At 35.1% G+C, this 20,225-nt stretch overlaps 1 protein-coding gene across 5 annotated transcripts in view; it reads left to right on the plus strand.

Annotated features, from left to right (window-relative positions):
• Window positions 1–20,225, plus strand: part of LOC100920255 (disintegrin and metalloproteinase domain-containing protein 18) — a 112,997-nt gene that overhangs the window by 75,543 nt on the left and 17,229 nt on the right. For 3 of the 5 annotated variants that reach the window (XM_031950731.1, XM_031950732.1, XM_031950734.1), the window contains 2 exons: window positions 14,796–14,952; window positions 16,910–16,948. In XM_031950731.1, the coding sequence (XP_031806591.1) occupies window positions 14,796–14,952; window positions 16,910–16,948 (196 nt within the window). Of the gene's footprint in view, window positions 1–10,792; window positions 11,039–14,795; window positions 14,953–16,909; window positions 16,949–18,905; window positions 19,086–20,225 lie in introns of those variants that run through there. The other 2 variants (XM_031950733.1, XR_004231757.1) reach the window with 2 other exon arrangements.

Raw genomic sequence — 20,225 nt, forward strand, 5'->3', positions numbered from 1 at the left:
ATTTTTATTAAAATTTTTTTAATTTTCAAAATATACACATGGATAATATTCAACATTCACCCTTGCAAAATCTTGTGTTCTAAACTTTTTCCCTTCCTTCCTCCCACCTCTCCCCTAGATGGCAAATAATCCAAGGTATGTTAAACATGCTAAATGTCTTTTGATATATTTCCACAAATATACTGTACAAGAAAAAATCTGATCTGATTTTTGATCTAAAAGAAAAAAGATGAGAAAGAAAACAAAATACAAGCAAATGACAACAAAAAGAGTGAAAATGCTGTGTTGTGATCCACACTCAGTCTCCACAGTCCTCTCTCTGTATGTAGATGGCTCTCTCTATCAGAAGACCATTGGAACTGGCCTAAATCATCTCACTGTCCATCAGAATTGATAATTGTATGATCTTGTTGTTGCCGTGTATAATGATCTCCTGGTTATGCTCATTTCACTTAGCATCAGTTCATGTAAGTCTCTCCAGGCTTCTCTGAAATCATCCTGCTGGTTGTTTATAATAGAACAATATTCTATAACATTCATATACCATAATTTATTCATCCATTCTCTAACTGATGGGCATCCACAGTTTCCAGTAAGAAAATAATTTCTTAAAAATTTGAATTGACCAAGTGGAAGCTAATGACTTTATGAGATATCAAAAAAACAAAGTTAAAAGAATGAAAGAAAATAGAAGAAAATGCTTAGAATATGATACTCTAGAAGGCAAAAAAGGTAGGACTGCAATGAAGTATAATTTACCGAGCAAAACTGATTATAATTCATCTTAGGAAAATAGATATTTAATTAAATAAAAGATTTTTCAAACCCTCCTGTTGAAAAGATCAGGGCTGAATAAAATTTGACTTTCAAAAACAAAACTCAAGAGAAGTAAAAAGTTAAACATGAAAGATAAATCATCATGATTCAATAAGATTAAACTGTTTTTATTCCAATATTAAAAAATATTTTAATGCCTAAAAATTTTATCAATATTATGGCTTAAGAATATAAATGATGATGAAACAATATCCGTACTCAACATCTATGTGCCAAATGTCATAGCACCTAAATTTATAAAGGAAAAATTAAATGAGTTATAAGAGGAAAATAGACTATACTCTTGGGGGGGGGGTAGTTCAACATTCTCTCAGTACTAGAGAAATCTAACCATAAAATAAGTTAGAATTTAAGGATATGAATAGAATTTTTAAATTTTTAAAAAGTTAGTTATGATAGACATTTGGAGATAACTGAATAGGAATAAAAGAAGCACACGTTTTTATCAGCTATACATAAAATAGTGCCTCCACAAAAACTATATTATTGCATAAAATCCTCACAAAAATGCAGAAAGGCAGAATATTAAGTGTGTCCTTTCCAGACCATATTGCAATAAAAAATTACATTCAGGAAAGGGCCATGGAAATGTAGATTAAAAATGAATTGAAATGTAAATTATCTAATTCTAAAGAATGAGTTGGTCAAAAATTAAAGAAATAATTTCAATAATGAGAAAGACAACAATGAGATAACATACCAAAATTTATGGGATCTAGCCAGAGCAGTATTTAGGGTAAAATTTATATGTTCAAATGCAAAGAAATAAAACAGACAAAGAGAAGATCAATGAATTGGGCAGGAAATTAAAAAAAAAAACCAATTAGAAAATAAACATTAAAAATCCTCAAATACCAAATTAGAAACTGAAAATTAAAGGAGAGATTAATAGAATTTAAAGAAAACCATTGAACTGATAAAACTAGTACTTGGTTTTACTTTTAAAAAATTAAAATATATTAACTAGCAGTTAATTTGATTAAAAAACTAGAAAAATGAGACAACACACACACACACACATACACATACATATATGGGTATAAAGTACTTCTAAATTTATTAATAAGGGGGAGGGAATAGGATATGGGGAATATAGAAGAGTATATAGATTAATGGGAATGGGATAGCTATACAGCGGGAGGATAAGGGAGGATAATAAGGATTTTTTTCCTGTGGGGGGTAGGGAGGAGGAAGTGAGGGTAAGTTAAGTAATAGTAATGCAAGGTAGTGGATAGAAGTAGAGCAGTTAACGGGGATAGGAAATGAGATACATGTAAACATAATGATTAGGAGTAGAATTTATTAGAGAAAAAGCAGGGGTAGTAATCACTGGATCTCAGAGTTAAAGTTAAAATAGATTCACTTAAAAGAGAAAAGCAGGGAAACTATACTCTTGTCAACCATATTAATCAATATTGTTATAGACTTTAAAACAACTAGATAGTATAAGGTTGGAATATTGTGTGGTGTAGGAAATTATGAATTGGCAGATTTAGAAAAATAGGGAAAAACTTGCCCTAATAAGGTTAATGTTATTCACCTTCAGTGGAATGGAGGATAAACAAGCATAGTACAGTCTTGTTAGGGAAATTCCTCTCTCCAAGATTTGCCACAGAGCCTACATGCCACGTCAGCATGGGCAGGGCAGACCCAGTAGGTAAAAAGGGGCTTTGATCCTGAGGCAGGAGGTTGTATTTCGCAGGGGTTATAGGAACTGCTGATAGGTTCCTTGAGGTTGTGAGGAGGGTGTCTTTTTGCTAGATCTCCTACTTGGGTGCATCACTCCACATGCCTCCCTTCTGTGGCTCCACTTATGGCAGTGTTGAGTGAGCTGGGCACAGGTAATTTGGGAGGAGAGGAAGCATAAATAGACATCTCTGAGCAGAACTGGCCCTCTTGCTTCCTGCTACCCCCACTGAGAGGATGACTGAATAGACAGTTTGCACCTTCCGACTGACTCGTCTCCGTGTTTATCCAGGTAGGCTCTGAAAACTAGAATGTGTGGCCCTGCTCCATTTAGGGAGAAGTGTGCTCCGACAGTCTGGCACACTCAGTTACATAAATTTATATAAATGTATATATGTGTATATGACTGTAGATATCTATGTATGCATATGCATATTGTCAATATTTATGTGTGTGTGTGTGTGTGTGTGTGTGTGTGTGTTTATATATAATACTTAACTGTAGCCTTTTGAGGGAGGTGGAGAGGAGGAAAGAGGAGAAAAAGAATAAAGTAAAAAGAAGTTCACAGCAGAAAACAAAAGAAAGCCAAAGAGATGCAAATAAAAGATGAACAGTTCTGAATATAATGTATAGTATATCTTATACATGCTTTCTGGAAATGAAATTTGTTTCACATTTTGAATCCTCATGTTTTACTGTGCTCCTGACAATTTAAAAAAATCTTATATTCATCTTAAATAAATAAGTACATTCAAACCCCCCAGAAAGTGGGGGGGCAAGTAAGTGAAAAAGGTGAATTCACCATCATTGTAGAGAAAATTAAAACAATAATTAGGATCCAATTTTTTTTTGCTGAACTGTAATAACACAATCTTAAGTTAAATGAATAAATATTTACAAGAAAGTTGTATGATGCAAAAGAAACCTTCATAAACCATTAACAGTTATATATTTTATCAACAAAACTCAGAAGGAACAGATAAGAGAAATACTATTCAGAAAGTACAAAATACTTGGGAGATTGTATCTGGAACATACACAGGAATTATACGAACACAAATGCAAAACACACTTCTTATATAAATCAATTTAAACACCTGAAGAAATAATGGAATAGATTAAGTACAGAATATATGGAAGTAAATGAGTACAGCAACTTAAAATTTGATAAACCCCCATATCTAAGCTATTGGGCAAAAGTGCATTATTTGAAAACTTGGAAAGCAGTCTGGCAGGACTAGGCATAGAGCAATGTCTTGTACAACAAACCAAGATAGGATCAAGATGGAAACATGATTTAGGGATTATTGTTTGGTGCCCCTTATAATTGAAGAAGACCAAAAATGACATCACTCTTGTTGAGATCAAGGTACATTTCAAGGCTGCAGTTGTCATCTGTAGTGATCTTTGAGCTCCAAAATATATGATCTGACATTGCTTTCAATCCTTCTCCCTCTCTTTGATTGGAAGTGATGGAACCTGTTGCCAAGATCTTTTGATGTTAAACTGCAAGACAGCTTTTACTCTTTTCTCTTTCACACTTATTGAGAAACTTATTAATATCTCTTCACTTTCTGCTATCAGAATGGTCTCATCAACATATCTAAGATATTTTTCTCAGCAACTTTGAATTCTATCTTTTGATTCAGTCTGGCATTTTGCTTCATACTTCATTTTAACTGTAAAGTATATGATCAATCTGATTTCTGCATTGAGCATCTGACGGTTTCTGTGTAGAGTTACCTTTTGGGTTTATGATCAATGGGTTATCTTGATAACTTTATTAGGCTTTCTCCTGCTTTATTTTCTTGTGTGTTTTTTATGTTTGTTTTCTCTCTTTTCCAGTTTATTTAGAATTTTATTTTATTTTCTCCAGTTACATATTAAAACAATTTTAAACATTCATTTGAAAAATTTTGAGTTTCAAATTCTTTTCCTTCATACTTCCCCAGTTGAGAATGCAAACAATTTATTATAGGTTATACTATGTGGTCATGTAAACCATTACCATAATATTCATGTGGTAAAAGAAAATATAAACAAAAAACCTCTCAAGAAAAGTGAAGTAAAAAAAATAGTGTGCTTTACTTATACATTAAGACACCATCAGTTCTTTCTTTGGCTGTGGATAGCTAGATAGCAGTTTTCATAAGTCCTTTAGAGTTGTCTTGGATCATTGTATTGCTAAGAGTAGTTATTCATAGCAGATAATATTCTAATGTTGCTATTTTGTACACAGTACATTTTACTTGTATCAGCTCATGGAAATCTTTCCAGGTTTTTCTAAGAGCATTCTACTCATCATTTCTTATGGCACAATTGTATTCCATCATAATCACATAGCACAATTAATTCAGTCATTCACCAGTTGATGGATATTTCTTCAATTTCCAATTCTTTGTCCTGAGAGAAGCATATTTGGTACATAATAGTTCCTTTTCTTTTTTATGTCTCTTTTAGGATATAGATCTAATGGTGGTATCAAATCAAAGATCAAAGGGTATGCATGATTTTATGATCCTTTGGGCATAGTTCCAAATTGCTCTACAAAATGGTTGAATCAGTTTGCAACTCTATCAATGACTCATTTTCCACATATCCCCTCCACCATGTATCATTTTCCTTTTTTGTCATATTAGCCAATCTAATGGGTATACGATAGTATTTTAGAATTTTTAAAAATATTTATTTCTTCAATAATGAGTTTTTTTATATGGCTATACATAGCTATGTATTACCCCATCTGAAAACTGTTTTTAACTTTTGATCATTTATCAATTGGGGAATAGCTCTTATTTTTATAAATTCTACTCCATTTTTATGTTTCAGAAATAAGACCTTTATCAGAGAAAATTTAAAAAATTTTCACAATTACAGTTGTTAAGCAGAACAAGGAAAACGTTGTCCATAGCAACAAGATTGTGTGATGATCAACTATGATAGACTTGGTTCTTCTCAGCAATTCAGTCATCCAAGGCAATCCCAATAAACTCTGGGTGGAAGATGTCATCTATAACCATCCAAAGAGAGAACTAGGGATACTAATGTGGATCAACCCAAACTATTTTTATCTTCTTTTTCTCATGTTTTTTTTCTTTTGTTCTGGTTTTTCTCTTCCAACATGGACTCATGGAAATGTGTAAAAAATGAATATACAAGTATAACCTAAAAAAAGGTAATTAAAAAAAGAAAATATTGTATTTACTTCTGTTTATTCTGTTCTTTCTCCTTTCACCCTGTCCCTCCTTAAGAGTTTTACTTCTGACTACTCCCTCCTCCAATCAGCCCTCACTTCTATCTCACTCCTCCCCGCCATGCCCTGCCAACTCCCTTTCTCATATCCCCTTCTGCTCCTACTATCCTGTAGGGTAAGAATGCTTCCTATACCCAATTCAATGTGTATATTATTCCTTTGGGCCAGTTCTGATAAGAGTAAGGTTGATTTACAGCCCTTTAATCTCTCTCTCTTCCTTTTCATTGAAAAGGCTTTTCCTTGCCTCTTTTATGTGAGATAATTTACCTCATTCTACTTCTCCATTTTCTTTTCTCCCAATACATTTTTTTTCTCACCCTTTAATTTTTTTTTTTTCAGGTATCATCCTTTCACTTGTGCCCTCTGTGTATGTATGTGTGTGTGTATGTATATAAATATATTCTTTCTAACTGCCCTAATAATGAGTTACAAGTATCATCATTGAATATAAACTGTTGAACCTTACTAAGTTTCTTATGATTTCTCTTTCCTGTTTACTGTTTTATACTTTTTTAGTTTTGTATTTGAAAGTCAGATTTTCTATTCAGTTCTAGTCTTTTCATCAAGAAAACTTGAAAATCCTTTATTTCATTGAATATTATTTTATATCCAGTTTTACTGGGTAGATGATTCTTGGTTTTAATCTTAGATCTTTTGTTCTCTGGAATATCATATCCAAGCTCTTTTATTCTTTAGTGTAGAAGCTGCTTGTGCTATCCTGACTTTGCTCTAAATACTTGAATTTTTTCTTTCTGACTGCATGCAATATTTTCTGGGATCTCTAGAATTTGGCTATGATATTCCTGGGAGTTTTCATTTTGGGATATCATCTAGAGGTGATAAGTGAATTCTTTCAATTTTGATTATACTTTCTCATTCTAGAATATCAGGCCAACTTTCCTTGCAAGACAATTTTTTGAAAGATGTTTAGGCTCTTTTTTTTATGATGGCTTTCAGTTGTCTGGTGTTATGGGCCAGAACTTGAAACAAGGTGCTAAGTCAGTGGAATTGATCGAGTCAATGGTTATTTAGCATGGCGCTTAACAATTCTCTAGTTCAGGACATGTACTTAGTACTTAATATAGTTCCACAAGATTCACACCTACGATGAGAGAGGATATAAACTCAGACAAACTCAGATAGATTCATTCAGAGACAAGTGCACTAGAAGTTCTCGGAACCGCAATCAGGATTCAGTTGGGGAGATTCAGAAGCCAGAGCTCAAGCTTTCGGAACCAAGACTACAGAAGGCCTCTAAAAAAGTTAACTGGGCTGCAGGAAAGGAGACAAGACTTGGAAAGAGACAATAAAGGATTTGGACTTTAATATCTGGCTGCATTTGGAGTGATTACTGAACTGAAACTAAGGCTGCCTCCAGGGACTCCAAGAAAACCTCAACAAGAGAACATTACATTTTAGAGAAGGATACTACAGTCTGGTAATTTTAAAACTGATTTCTCCTAGATCTATTTTTCAGGTCAGTTGTTTTTTCAATGAGATCATTTTTTCAGATTTTTTCATTTTGTTTTATTTCTTGATTTCTCAGTCATTAACTTCTATTTGCTCAATTCTAATTTTTATGGAATTTTCTTCAGTGAACTTTTGTACCTCCTTTTCCATTTGTCCAATTCTACTTTTAAGGAATTTCTTTTCTTCAAATTGGAATTTTCCCCCAATTTGACCAATTCTGCTTTTTAAAGAATTCCTCTCCTTATTTGACAGTAATCCATAGTGGTGGTGATAGTGGTGGGAATTGTAGGCTAACAACCAAGAATTATGTCTATAGGAAAACTTGAGTAAAAATTTAAGAGGGAAAATGAAAATTTAAATTAAATTGATGATTTTTAAACATGTCTAGTGAAAAGACAAAATTAAGAGAAATATGGATGGTAAACACGAAGGAACAATCAGAAGAGATTATAAACAAAGTTAAACTGTTTACATTCTAAGAAGGGGAAGTAAGACAAAAGAGTCCCCTCTGAATTCTGTCATCATCAGGTATCATTGAAATAATTTAAGGGAAGGCATGGTACTGACTCTAATATATCTTGATGAACTTAAAAACGTAAACTAGGGCTGGAAGGGAAAGTTAAGTCAGAGAAAATTATCTCCTAATTGGGGTAAACAAGTAGAAATCTATATAGAGAAGGAGGAAGGGGTGAAGGTACAGTATGTATATTGCTGTTTACCTCTTGATAGTGATGGATATAGAATGTCTATTGACACTTTTTTTTATATGGCCAATATAGGAGTTAGTTTTATTTGACTATACATATTGCATCAGAAGTTTTGTTTTTATTTTTCAATTGGGAATGTGGTTGGTGGGAAGGTAGAAGGCAGAGAGTTTTGCGGATAGAAAAACACCCACTTTATTTGAAAAAGTATCTTTTATATATATATTTATATATATATATATATATATATATATATATATATATATATATATATATATATATTATAAATGGATACCTCATCTGGTTCTTCCATTTGTACCCATAATGCCTTTCCTTGTATTTGACTTTCTTTTTCTGTGATTATTTCTAATAGCATGCAAATTCCTTGAGAACAGAGACTGTTATCTAGACTGTTTTCATTTTTTATTATTTTGTGTTTCTATTGGATCCCCCTATTTAATTTTATGCATAGTATTTGTTTAAAAAGTATATTTTCACTTATTTGCATAAATCCAACCCCCTCATTTTATAGATGAGGAAGTTATAGCCCAGAAAGGTGAAGTGATTTGTCTAAAGCTTTCCCAAGTGTTAAGGGCAAAATTTAACCTAGATTCTTTGGCCCTACACTGCGTTCTCTTTCAGTACCATCAAGTAAAATATAAGAAGACTGAAGAGAAAGTGATTGCTTTGCATTGTTTATCCCTGCTTTTATCCTTTGGCATGTTCTTAAAAATCATCTGTTTCTCTGTCAGTCACAAGACTTTCTTTTCATAATTGTCTTAAACATTAAATAATTCATTTGCTTATGTTGTATATTGTAGGCACCTTTGTGACCACCCAGGTCACTGGTCACCAGTCTTACCTTATCCCAGGTCTTCAGATGTCTCTGGCCACTGCCTCGTGGAGCAGAGGTTCTTGTTCAATAGAACACTAGGACACAGGAGCTTGTGAGCACAAATCTTTATTGTATGTGATCACGTCCTGCACTCTCCACTTCCTGGTTCCCACTACTTATATTGGGTCCATGAGGTCACATGCACAGCCAGTAAGAGAAGGAGACGTCTCCTGTTGATGATGTGTCCTCAATGTGGCAGGGTTCTGTTCTAGAGGTGGTCCCTGATGGCTACAGAAGTCACACCCAGGTGCCTCAGGCATCAAATCCTTTTTACTTCCTTGTTGCACCATGCGAGGTTCCTCTTCATACCCTTCATACCCTTTTTTTGTTTAGCAAATGTAATATTCTCTGATTCGGTTTTGCTGGGGGTCTCTGGAAGCAGCCTTCTTTTCAGTTCAGTAATCACCATAAGGACAGCCAGATGTTAAAAGTCCCAAAGTGTTAAAGTCCAAATCCCTTATTGCCTCTTTCAAAGTCTTGTCTCCTTGCCTAGGGCTTCAGCTAGCTTTCTTGGAGGCCTTCTGGTGTATTAGTTTCAGTGGAGAAATTGAAAAAGAGAGCCTGCCACCAGGAACCTGACTGAAGGTCCAAATGGATCTGTCTTCTTGGCTCCTAGAGCTTCTAGTGTGCTTGTCTTCTCTAGCTCTCTCTGAACTTCTGAGAGCTTAAGCTCCTATCTCCAGTTCTCTTGTCTTCTCTGCCTATAAATGAATCTAGCTGAGTTTGTTTGAGCTTATATGCTTTCTCATCATAGGTGTGAATCTTGTAGAACTGTATTAAGTACTAAGTACATGTACTGAACTAGAGAACTGTTAAGCACCATGCTACACAACCATTGTCTTTATCAATTCCCCTGAGTTAGCACCTTGTAAGAATCCTTGTTCAAATTCAGAGTTCTGGCCCATAACAAGAGGACCGCTCATAGCATCAAACTAATTTTGGCATCAACAACATCTTGCTTAATCAGTGAGATTACAAGGCATATAAAAATAGGACAAAAGCAAATAAAAAGTAAAATGGTAAGAGCTGGTCCTAGCAAAGACCAGAACCAAGAAAAGATAACATGGTGTTCAACCCACTCAAGAAAAGAATCAGCAGCCAAAGAGGGTAAAAAAAAAATTGGAAGCCTCCTGGGTAATTTCAGCTATCAAGTGGGAAAACTCTTCTATCTAAGAGGTGACATTCTTGGCCATCAGTGCACCTTGAAGATGGTCTTCTCTGTCTTTCCTGGAAGCACTGAGGGGGGATACCTTTAGAACAGGTGTGGAATGGCATCCAGGTGTTGGGAGTGCCCTCCTTATATGGCTTCGGGACGGGACTATGGTGGTATTAAACCTTTTGTGAAACCCTGAGATGTCTTGGACTACAGAAGTCCCTGTACATTGATGGCATACTTAGCCATATTCAGGGAGGTAGGATATTATAAGTCATGTACTAAATGAATACCTGAAGTAAAATTCTGTGGTTTCAATTGTATTGTATTGTATACAATTGAAATACACCCTTTGGTATCTAGTAAAGAAAGGCTCAGAGGAGGGGTTTATACAAGAAAAGTCATATTCTTCAGCACTGCCTCACTAATTGTATTAGGTGGGTCTGTTGGTTTTTCACCCACTAATTTAGAGGCATTATCTACAAGTGGAAAATGGAACGAAGTTCCCCCCGCACCCCCCACCCCCAAGCTGATCATATGAATAGTGGGAGGCTGTGGGAGAAGTACCCAAGTCCATTGTCTGGTTTTTTCAGCCTCTAAGGCATTGTGCATCAACCAGGACAGTACAGTTCAATTGAGACACTGGTGCTAACGTGTTTGCCATTTGTGGTGTCATGGTCAGGAGGGATATGGCTTTCATCGGCGTCTGAAGGGTTGCTGATATCTGGCCGATCCTTTTGGGTCATCATCGGGGACAACATCATTGTCTGGTCCTTCTCTTCTTAATTCCCCAGGTCATGGATGTTTCTGATTGGAATCCATTCCTCAACTTCTGGAACTGCATCTGGAACAACAAGAGCCTACTCAGGTCCCCAAACCTTGACCCAACCTGGGCCCTTCCAGGTGCCATTTAAGCCCTTCTATATCACTGTGGAAAGAGGGCTCTTATTCTTGTTGGCCAATCTGTTGTTCAACTGTGCCTTTTGCATGTGCCAAAAACTCATTGCTGGAGTAAGATTCACAGAATATGAAAATTGCAGGTAATTGTATGTATATAATGCTGCATCTAAGCAAGCCTGCGTGAGTTGAGTGGAGGGTCATGCGAACCCCAGTACTCCCTTTTCTTGTTTAGACAAGAGCATCTTGAGGATAAGATTAGGCCGTTTAACAATGGCTTGGCCAGTAGGGTTATATGGGATGCCAGTGGAATGGGCAATGCCAAATTCAATGCAGAAGGACCGAAAGACAGAAAATGTATAAGCAGGCCCATTATCTGTCTTTATTACTTGTGTGGCACACCCATGATTGCAAAAGCTTGTATGAGGAATTCAGTGACCACTCAGGCAGTCTCTTTGCTCCTGGTATTGCGAAAGGAAATCCCAAAAAGGTGTCTACTACAACATAGATAAAAGACAGACGACCAAAAGCTTTATAATGGGTGACACCCATTTGCCAAGTTTCATTTGATCTTAAACCACGAGGGTTCTTCCCTGGAGGGAGTGTAGGAGCATGGAATGGAAGGCAATCTGTATAGCTTTTTACTATGCTCCTAGCTTCCTCTCTTGTTATCCCAAATTGTAAACATAAAGGTCAAGCAGCCTGATAAGCTTGGGCTGCCTGAAATAAAGGAATACTGGCTAATATGGTTAGAAGGCTATCTGCCTTTGAATTTCCATAAAAAAATAGGACCTGGAAGTTCATTATGAGAGTGGACATGCAAGATATAAATCTTACCTGGATGCTTTCTCACTTGCTCTTGAAGTTCCTTAAAGAGCTGATATATATTGGAAGCTACAAATTTTATTTGGGCTGTGGCAATTCTTTGTACTACACCTACTGAATAGGCTGAATCAGATATATTTACATCTCCTAGATAACATGATTGCATACAATTCATTCTGCTGAGTAGACTGAAAGAAATTTCTGACTATTCTTTTAATAATTAAGTCAGGACAATATATAGCACAAATGTTATGTTTGGATGCATCTGTAAAGATTGATCCTTTAAAAGAAACCTTAGAAAACTTTTCTTCAAAAATCCATTGCCAATTATGTAACAGCCGGGTTATCTTTAAAGGAGACCCGTGTATAAAATTGGAGCTGTGGTCAATAAAATTTGCCACTCTGGGATGGTTTCACAGCATACATTAATTTGTGCATTGGTATAAAAGGTATATATCCTGTCAGGTCTTATCCCAGATAATTGTACTACTCTCTTAATGTCCTTTAATAAAATTCTAGCCACAAGCACTAGGTAAGGAGTAAGGTTTTGTTCTGATTGTGCTGAGAAGTTCACCCACTCTATCACACTGTCTCCTTGATAAAGGACTGCTGTAGGTGCCTCTTGTGTAGCAAAACCTGATTATTTCCAAGGGTTTTTGAGTGACTCTTTCAACCACATTGGATAAACCAGTTCAACTTCTCTCAAAGCCTCTTGAGCTTCTTTTGTAAGCTGGCATTGTGAGTTTAAAGCACTGGCTCCCCTTAAAATATCATATAATGACTGTAATTGATAGGTAGTCAAGCCTAACACTGGACACATCCACTGGATATCTCCTATCAATTTCTGAAAGTCATTTAAGGTGTTTAGCTTCTCTGTTCTTAAGGAAAGTTTTTGTATTGTAAGCACCTTAGGGTATACTTCATATCCTAAATATTGAAAAGGAGTGTGCCTTTGGATTTTTTCTGGGGCTATATACAAGTGGTAGTTCCATAGTGTTTTTATGGTCTTTTGTAGACATGCTTCTAACATTTGCTCCTCAAGTGTACACCCCAAGATATTGTCTATGTAAGGTAATAACATAACTTTTGGAAATGCTTTTCTTACAGGAGTAAGAGCAGCAGCTACAAGTGTTTGACACATAGTAGAGCTATTTTTCATTCCCTGTGGCAAAACTGTCCATTCATATCTTTTATAAGGCTCAGCTAAATTAATGCTGGGCACTGAAAAGGCAAATCTTTTCATATCCTCCTTATAGGGTTAGAATAAAAACAATCTCTTCCACATAGATTGATGAGGATTTTTTTAACTAGAAAAGGAGTGAAAATTCCTGTTTTATCTTCAGATTTCCCTCTCAAAGGGGTAGCACTAAGTTTAGCTGCTATTGATCCTCCTATGCCAGACATATAGGTGTCTGTCTTAATCTTTGGCAAATTACTGGGCTAGCTGGCACCTCTAATGACTGTTTGATCTGCACTCATGTCTACCAACTCTTTCAACGCTATGCCATTTACATAGATTGTGAGTATAGGATTATCAGCTGTAATGGCTGCAATCCAGAATATTCCTAGATTCTGTTGTTGAGAGTCAAAATCTGAATAAATATCACCAAATTGCATTTCAGGAGTGTATATCAAGAGGCTGATGTTAACTACTTCTCCTGGTGATAAGTCACACATTGTCTTAGTGACTGGGATATTAGCTACACATCTCCCAGTTTCCCAAATCAATGAATAGATGGGTACTATTTTGTAAGCACTCTCAGGAGGTGAAATGATCAAACCTACTGTGTGTGGAGGCAAAGGATCTATAGGACGGACAGGGACAGGTTTCAAGCTCTCCAGGGGATATCTCAGTAATCCTAGCAGCATACAACTCTATTCTCCCTAATTGCAATCCCCTTCCCCTCTTTGGTTGCTTCTCTACTGACTGATCATGTTGGAGTACCAAACTTTTAAAGACTCTCTAGGTGTAACAGTAGTTTCTATCAAACCCTGAGTGTTTTTTGCCAGGGGCCCTAGAGCAGAGCCTTGCCTCTTGTAATGAGGACATAGGGGGTGGGCAAAACTGCTTCATGGGCAGTACTGATGGTGTCATTGCCCCTCCTATTCCTCCTCCTCCTCCTCTTCCTTCCAAGGCAGAGTTGAGGGAAGAGGGTCAGGAGATGAGGAATACCTTAAGGACACATGCTTGGTTATAGGCAGAATTGAAACTGAGCTTTGAAAGTGAAAAGCACCACACCCCTTCTCATCAGCAAGGTATTTAATGTACTTAATTCCTTTTCTGACCAACTCACCATGGTACTTAAGATACTTAACTCTTTTCTGGACCAAATGGCCGCAGATCTCCTAGAAAAGTAACAATCAAAATAAATCAGTAAAATGCTAAATAAAAAGACTTCTTTAACTTTGCCCCAGGTGCTGTACTCTCCTGGGCTACGGGCACCAACTCTCTGCTCGCTTTTCTCCTTGTACTAACTTGTCTGGCTGTCCAAGTTAAAATTTTTCCTAGTTTTAAAACTTGTGGTATTCCTTAAAACCCATTGTATTCAGTTAGTTCTCCCACTACTTCTACCTCTCAGGCTCTAATCTCACTCCCTTAAAGAGCCAAGGAAACATGCCTTTCTGAGCACCTGAGAACTCATTGATCTACTTCTGAGTTACTAACAGACTTTGCTTCTCTGTTAACCTAACCTAAGCATGCTTCATACTTCCCTGGGGAGGAAGGCTCATTTTTCTCTGTTCTATTGGGAAAGCAACAGGTCTCTGTAAAATAACCTTTTGTTTCTTCTTTGACTCAGCCTGTAGGCGGAATTCTTGTACTTTTAGTTCTTACTGCTTAAGCAACTCCCCCATAGCCTCCTGATTTTTTCCTTGCTGAGATGTACTCAATGGGCATGGGAGTAGACACCTTGGAGCCCAGGAGCAAGCCCCTGCTCCTCTTCGATCGGTCATTTTATTCTTTTATTAATTCTGAGTAGTTGTGTTTCCATGTATATGTTTATAAAATTTAGCCCCCAATAATTAGTTGCACAATTTATATTCATATGAAATTGTTGATCTTTTTTCTTTTTCTAGATAAAGTCACTACTCGAAGCTATATTGCTACTCGAAAGAACTGGCTTATTCTAGGCTTCTACATTTCTCTACCATTTCTCATCATCACTATCATTATTGTTATAAAATGGAATAAAGTGAAAGAATTATGCAATGTAGAAGAAATGCAAAGTGAAGGGTAAATTAATTTTGTACACTTTATTTTTTTAGATAAAAATTAAGAAAAAATTCTCAACTTTGCACTTGGAGCATCCCAATATATTGTTGAGTAATATTATAAAGTAAACTTATAAAGAGAATGTGTGTGTAAAATCTTACATTAAAAAGAACATATTTTTGCCCCCAGGCAACTTGTTATTCTAGCTGGTAAGATATGATTTAAATATAACCACTTTAGAGAGTGAAGGTAGTCCGTTAGCTTTCCTCTATCTCTTGGGAGATAAAGAGTTCTGGCCCACTCTGTGGCAGAGAACCATGATGGCTAAGAATGTTTTGTGATAAGTATCTCAGAATCATAATAGGAACCATCAAAAACAACTCTTCCCTGTTAATGGTGTCTGGGAACAAATAGACATTAAAAAAAAACAAACAAGGAAAGAATAGGCATCTTGGCAGAGACTGAGGGAGATAAGGTAATAGAATAAACTTCACTTGGGAAATTGCCTGGGAGGCTTAGGTTTTTCATTTCAGCAGATATTTCTATCTTCAGACTAAAATTAGTTTTCAAAATATTCTAGTTGTTCTAGAGATTGTAAGGCACAATGATTTTGTACTGCCTTGGTAAAGACAAAAAAGGCAATCCACCACACGAAATCTATGTCTATTTTAAGGACTAGCTATTTAAGCTAAGGAGACTTTTTGTCTAGTATTTGTACATTTTGATCAGCAGCTTCTCTCACTTGTAAGTATAGAGTTAGGTGGAAATTAAACAGCATTCTCCTACAGTTCAGTCTAAATGAATGAATTCTAGTCTAATTCTTTTTTCCCTTTATATTTCAAGATACTGTGAAAAGATTACCAAGTTTCCTCTAGATCAGCTCTTAGTAGTATAATAATATTGTGAGAGCAGTGACATGCAAATGATAGCATACTAAAAGTTCAAGTAAACCAAAGGAATTGCTAAGCTAGAAGCAATCACAGGAGAGGGCGTATTAGAGATAGTCTATGCTTTTGCCATTCTCAATTCTGATTTTAATTATTTTTATAGTGCTTTTTATATGTTGGCAGTTGTAATAACAGATAATCAACAGGGTATAATGATAGAAGTCTGGCCTTGGAATTAAGTCCTGCCTCTGACACATCCTAGTTGTGTTAAATTGGACCAATCACTTAGCCTCTTAATGTCCTATACAACTTTATAAAACTATAATTACAGGTCGATCTTCATCCATAGGAATTTTCCTTATTCAGTCATTCTAGTTTTGTCTGACTCTTTGTGACACCATTTGGGATTTTCTTGGCAAGGATACTGGCGAGGCTTGCCATTTATTTCTTCAGTGCATTTCACAGATGAAGAATTGAGGCAAGTCACTTGTTCTGGACCACACAACTAGTAAGTGTCTGAGGCTTAAATGGACTTGGTTTTCTTGATTCCAGATCTCACAATCTATATATTATACCATCTAGCTGCCTATTTTTCCCACACCAAGGAATTCATAGATTTAGATCAAAAACAAACTTCTGTTTCAAATAAATCATTGCTATGGGTACAGAAGTATTCAATCTAATTCACTTATGTTATGAATAGGAGGGAATAAAATTGAGGATAGGAGAGAAGTATTGTATGTTATCTTTTTTTTCTAGGTTTGGCTACTATGAATTTGTTTCACCAATCTTAAGACAGTCACAGTAAAGAGTCCCAATAGTATGCTTCTCATCTTAGTAAATGGACCACCATCTAAAGACAATCAGGCTTTCCAAAAGGGAAAAAAAAACCTTTTAAACACATTTAAACATGACATATGCTATGAGAAGCTAGGTATAAAGGAAAAGTGGGTATCAGGTATTTGCTATTGTCTAAATTGTGTTTAAGAATGATAGTTTCTAAAATTTTGCTTTAAACAATAACTTAATTCCTCAGGATTCTGTATTTTCTTAATTTTAAAATAAATCCTTTTTTCCTCCTCTTAAAACAGATCTCTATCAGGGGAAAGCAGCACGTCATACAGTACAAGGTGAGGTTTGGGTTTTCTGCTGGACAAGAACTAAGAATCATTATATTGATTTCTCATTCTCCATTCATTCTTCAATCCCTTACATATGGTTGCCAGCCACACCATTGTACTAAGACATCTCTTGCAACAATCACCTTTTATTTGCTGTCTGGCTGCCTTTTCATCCTTGACATTTCTGCAACATTTAGTACTTTTGTTTATGATCATTATATTGGGGTCATGTCACAACACCTTACCTTAGAGACCTCTAATTTATAGATTAAATAAAATTACCTATATTCTAGCATTTAAGGCCAGACTTTCCATAGTCTTGCTTCTAGCCTTATTCTTTCAGTCTTTATATTACTTCCTGTAACCAATTGTATGTTATAGTCAAATTGGATTACTGGCTCTTAGATGAAGTTGACATATTACATCTGTCTCTGTATTTATAAAGGCCATCTCCTCTGCTTAGGAATATGTTTTCTTATCATCATCCTCTTTCTTTAGCGTTCTCTCTTTCTTTGAAATCTTGGCTAATATTCTTTCCCCCTTCTCTGAATCCTGGCTAAAAGTACTTTCTTTCTCAGGTTTTCTTTTTCATATTAATTTTATCAAATTGTTCTAGTGTACTTTATCTGGATCTCTCCTTTGTCCCCATCACACCCTACCTTTAAACTTGGTATGCATTTCACATTCATTCTATTAGACCATACATTTCTTGAGACCAGAGTCTATGTAGTATTATAATCTATCTATTCCACCACCTGATACAACAGGCACAAAATAAAATGTTGTTATATTCAAAGAAATTGTTTTTAAAATTTACTTTTGTTTTCTCTCTTTTTCAGTTCTATAATGTATTTTATAATGTTTTTTACTTATCACAATTTAGCATTTTATAGAAGATAAAAGGGAAAACAAGTATGAATAGGAAATGAACAGTTAGAGATTAATATAGTAAACCAAAATGAATTAAACTTTTCCCACAGATATTTCTAATTAGGCCATAAATATTTTTCAGGTTCAGTGTACCTTTATTAAATTGGGGATATAAGGACTAGGCATTTTTGTACCAAAATGATGATAAGAACTATCTACCACTTGTAATTTAAAAATTTATAATTTGTAGCTCAGTTAATATAAGGCACCATTTAGATAATAAATAATAAACAATCTTCAGTCTGTTGTAGTTGAATATTTAGTTTTCAATTAAAGGCATTTGTGAATATAATTAGAACTTGAACTACGTATCTTTTCCTCCAGTATCTTGTATATTCATGAAGATACCTGCTAATTATATTTAGAGCAATCATTTCAGCCCAAAGAAAATATTCTAGGCTTTTGAAGGATTCTTACTAGATTAGCATTCGTTTTCTCCCTTTATCTCTGACACAAAACACTAGTTTTGTTGGGTGTCATACCATGTCTTGGGCTAAAATGAGTCAAAGTGAAAGCAGTTTAGTCTAAAAGGTCTTCTACATTCCAATAGAGACTAGAATTACTTAAATACATCAGAGATATAATTGATATTTTTCTGTGTGTTTTAGGTTATATAGAAACTAGAACTTTAAAACTTTTCCCTGATTTCCTTTTCTCATTTCCTTCCTGTTCAGTAATGTCCAATGTAATTTTTCTATCTAGTTATTTTCCCAAGAATTACTATTAGTCCTTAGGAGTTTTAGTATTCAGTTTTGATAAGATCAAAATTCCTTCCCCAAATTGAGTTAGGCATTAAAGGATCTAGAGATAGCTATCCTCTCCAATAGATCTTTCCTAAGGAGAAAAAGAGAATATTATGCTTTAGAAGTCTGGTTAACTGATCTCTTTAACAAGAGAGAGGGAAAGGGAGAAGATAGGCAACTTTTCATACAAACTGTACTAATTACATTTTTCACTATGAAATTTGTAATGACTGAATTGTGAAGGTTGTTCCTTGCTAAGTATTTGTTATTTTATTTTATTTTTTGCTTCTCAGTGATCACAGTACCTAAGTTGCCAAAAACTGGAGTCAAGAGTCAGGAAATGATCATACTTTCACAGAAGCCTGACTAATGAAATAAAGAAAAAGTTTGCTTTCTCTTTTTTTCATTTTTTGTATTTAAAGATATTAACTGTCACAACAATAAACCAAGTGAATAAAAACTTGTTCACTTTTTTTCCTAGTCTTCTTTCTAGTTTTTCTCCATTAGAGATTAATGATAATTGTTTTAAGTTCTCTGCCTTCAAAATAAGCTGTTTTGTAGTACATTTTTTGAGACTGAGATGAACAAATGGACCCTGAGAGGATATGGAATAATTACTTTACTGGCAGATCTGACATTGCTCAATAAATTATTTAGCCATTATTGGAATCAGAAAAAGAGTGATTCAGCTATCTTGGGCACCAAGTACTATAGTGAAAGGAATTTACAGAATACACTCATGTACTCCAGATAAATGCCTTATTGTGTTTTTAGATGGAGGTTTCTATTTTTGGGGCAGATCTTGTGGGTGAGTGAGGGATAGACTTACAGTAGAAATTTGGAAAAGCAGGGCATCATAGTAATTCCCATTTAGCTATGTAGTCCACTGATTATCTCTGAAAGGCCAAACAGGTACTGCAAGAAGTCCACCAATATATCTGTGGTTTCATATTTAATTAAGCATATCTTCTATAGGCAATAAGGTAACATCTTTTCCATAAATGTGTTAATTATATTTAAGTGTATGCATTAAGATATCCAATAACATTATAATGGTTAATTTAATTTTTACATTAATACATTAGAATATTAGATTATAAGATGGACAAGCATGAAAAAACAAAAAAAATCTGGAAAGATCTCTATGAAATAATACAGAGTAAAAAATCAGAATGAAGTACACATTAACTTTAATTATAGGAGGAAGGCAAGTGATAATGGATTAAACATCTCTATACAAAATAGGGAAAATGTTATATGTCTTGAAATTAACTAATTTAGAGATTTCTGTTTAAGGTGATGATAGTATAGGTTTCTAGGCAAAACTAGCTTCCTAGGGCAAAACTGGCTTCCACTTATTAACAATCATGATGGACTACAGGACACAAAACCAAAGAAAATACTATTTGGCTTCATTCCATAAAGAATAGAATAGCCAGCAACTCAAGCTAGAGCTACTCCAGGGATTATAGGAGATGTCACAAGGAAACTGGGTAAAGGCCAATACAAATTAAAAAAAATATAAAACCATGGGTTTGTAAACTGCTTAGACTTTTATGTTACTTATATAGTCATTTTCCTTTTTTTTTAATAAGCTCTAATATTCAGTGTCA

This window comes from Sarcophilus harrisii, chromosome 2 (genome assembly GCF_902635505.1).
Source record: "Sarcophilus harrisii chromosome 2, mSarHar1.11, whole genome shotgun sequence".
In the NCBI taxonomy this organism is placed as follows: Eukaryota; Metazoa; Chordata; class Mammalia; order Dasyuromorphia; family Dasyuridae; genus Sarcophilus; species Sarcophilus harrisii.